This window comes from Abramis brama (assembly GCF_963993115.1).
Source record: "Abramis brama genome assembly, chromosome: 9".
NCBI lineage: Eukaryota > Metazoa > Chordata > Actinopteri > Cypriniformes > Leuciscidae > Abramis > Abramis brama.
The window spans coordinates 39793461-39795768 of record NC_139971.1 but is presented as its reverse complement, the minus strand read 5'-3'; the positions used below and the strand labels follow the sequence as shown (position 1 = coordinate 39795768).

Below are 2308 nucleotides of genomic sequence, written 5' to 3'. Positions count from 1 at the left end.
TTTGGATTTGCCTTTGGAAATGTTTGTGATTGCACTGTTGTTGTGGAAAGTGCCTGCGTGTTTTAATGACACTCATTACAATCTCTAGAGAAACTAAATGAAACATCAAACACCGCTGCGATGAACAGCAATTAATGATAATGCATATTAATATACTGTGTAATAATGTTCTCACTGACCCAGCTTACAGTCTAATGAAAGCCTCTATCACTCTTTCATTCGTGAAAGCTACAGTTCCCAAGGCTTAAAGTGCTTAAATTGCTATTTTAAGTTCAAACGTGTTTTTGAGTTACACAATAAAAGCAGCATTATGGTCTATTTTACCTAATATGATTTGTTTTAGACATCCAGCTATTTAGTAGCTATTTCAGGACAGAAACTACAACAGCTGGGTAGCAATTTGGCTATTTACAGTGCACTCGCAATAGTTTTATATTATAATTAGCTGTGCATAAAAACCCTGTTTTTCATTATGGCACCAAAGAGAAATTATGCAAATGAGCTAGAAAATACACAAGCTTGAAATGATCAAAATAGCATCTTTGAGTCAACAAACTGATGTGTAAAGCTTTATGGGTGAAAGCGTGTAGGCTGGGTCATAACACGCTCATATATTACGCATATGCAATGATAACGGAGTCAGAAAATCATCCAGTTTTAGTACAATATAATTCACTGTAAAAAAAACAAACAAAAAAATTATATATATATATATATATATATATATATATATATATATATATATATATATATATATAGACACATATACATACATACAATGATGTTTGAAAGTTTGTGAACCCCTTGCAGAATCTGTGAAAATGTGAATAATTTTAATAGGGATCATACAAAATGCATGTTATTTTTTATTTAGTACTGTCCTGAATAAGATATTTTACATCAAAGATGTTTACATATAGTCCACAAGACAAAAAAAGAAAGCTGAATTTATAAAAATGACCCTGTTCAAAAGTTTATGTGCCCTTGTTTTTTTGTTTTATGATGGTTGTTCTTGTTTGTCCAGAGCAATTAAACTGACCAATGATCTTCCTTTTTGAATATGAAGATCAAGGTAATAGAAGAAGATTTGTCTTCTGGGAAACGTAAGTATCTTCTGAAGGGCTGTACTAAATTAAAAATGTTTTATATGTAAATAAAAAAAGAAACATTTGGACATCTTTATCCTGTTCAAATGTTGAACGCAAAAAAAAAAAGATATTTTGAAGAATGTTGGGAACCAGACGCTAAATGTTTGATTACCAATATTCTTCCAAATATCCTTCCTAAGATATTATAAGCCTCTTCTACTAATGTTTAGTGGACTATTAGAGGGCAGCCCTATACATAGAACAGTTTATTATATCATATCTAGTGAAAATAAGTGAAGAAATGACAATGCAAACTCAAAGTAAAAATCTTAATAATCATGTTTTATTGTATTTTTGAATATCGCCGTTTGACAGAGTCCCTATAAAACTGGAAGATTTGTTCAGAAGCTTTCTGACTGAGTGCGATACACTGCTGCAGCTGTGTAGGAAGAAAACACATTTATGTCATTGCCTTGCAGAAAATTCGAGCAGGTTATGAAACACACACACACACACACACACACACACACACACACACACACACACACACAAGTACCCATGTATCATCAGCACAAACAGAGCAATGAATCACATGCAAGAAGCGCTGTATCCGAGCTCACCTCGTGGACTGAAAAAGAGCCTGAAGTTGATGACATCAAAACACCGCGCTCAACGCTATCAATAGCAAATGTTAACAACGCTCGACTTTCCTGGAAAAGAAAACATAAAGAGACACGGATCAAGAGCTTAACTTGTGCGGTATGGTTTGAGTCGGAAGTGCAGCGTACCTTCTCCTGCTGAGCCGAGGGGTCTGTGATTATCTGGCCCTCTTCGCTAATAGCGCAGGTCACGCCACAGAACAGGAGGCTCATGGGAAGCCCTGCGTCCATCAGAGCCATACAGGCAGCGTTCAGGCAGCACGACAGCAGCTGACGCTTAGATAAGGAATGACATTAATGGACACCGCTCAAAAGTCTGTGGATGCAAAGAGTTTTTAATGCTCACCAAGGCTGCATTTATTTGATCAAAAATACAGTAATACTACAATTTAAAATAATGGTTTTCCATTGTAATACATTTTGAAATGTAATTTGTTCCTGTGATCAAAGCTGAATTTTCAGCATCATGATCCTTCAGAAATCATTCTAATATGATGATTTGCTGCTCAAGAAACATTTCTGATTACTATAAATGTTGAAAACTTTTTTTCAGGATTCATT

The 2308-nt window shown here is 34.8% G+C and overlaps 1 protein-coding gene across 1 annotated transcript in view; it reads right to left on the bottom strand.

Moving 5' to 3' along the window:
• Positions 1 to 1409: 1409 nt before the first annotated feature.
• exosc5 (exosome component 5) overlaps positions 1410 to 2308 on the bottom strand; it is a 3925-nt gene continuing 3026 nt past the window's right edge. The window contains exons 4-6 of the mRNA XM_084125268.1: positions 1877 to 2017; positions 1709 to 1798; positions 1410 to 1527 (exon numbers count right to left, since the gene is read on the bottom strand). Coding sequence (XP_083981394.1) covers positions 1432 to 1527; positions 1709 to 1798; positions 1877 to 2017 — 327 coding nt within the window. The 3' untranslated portion in view covers positions 1410 to 1431. The remainder of the gene's footprint in view (positions 1528 to 1708; positions 1799 to 1876; positions 2018 to 2308) is intronic.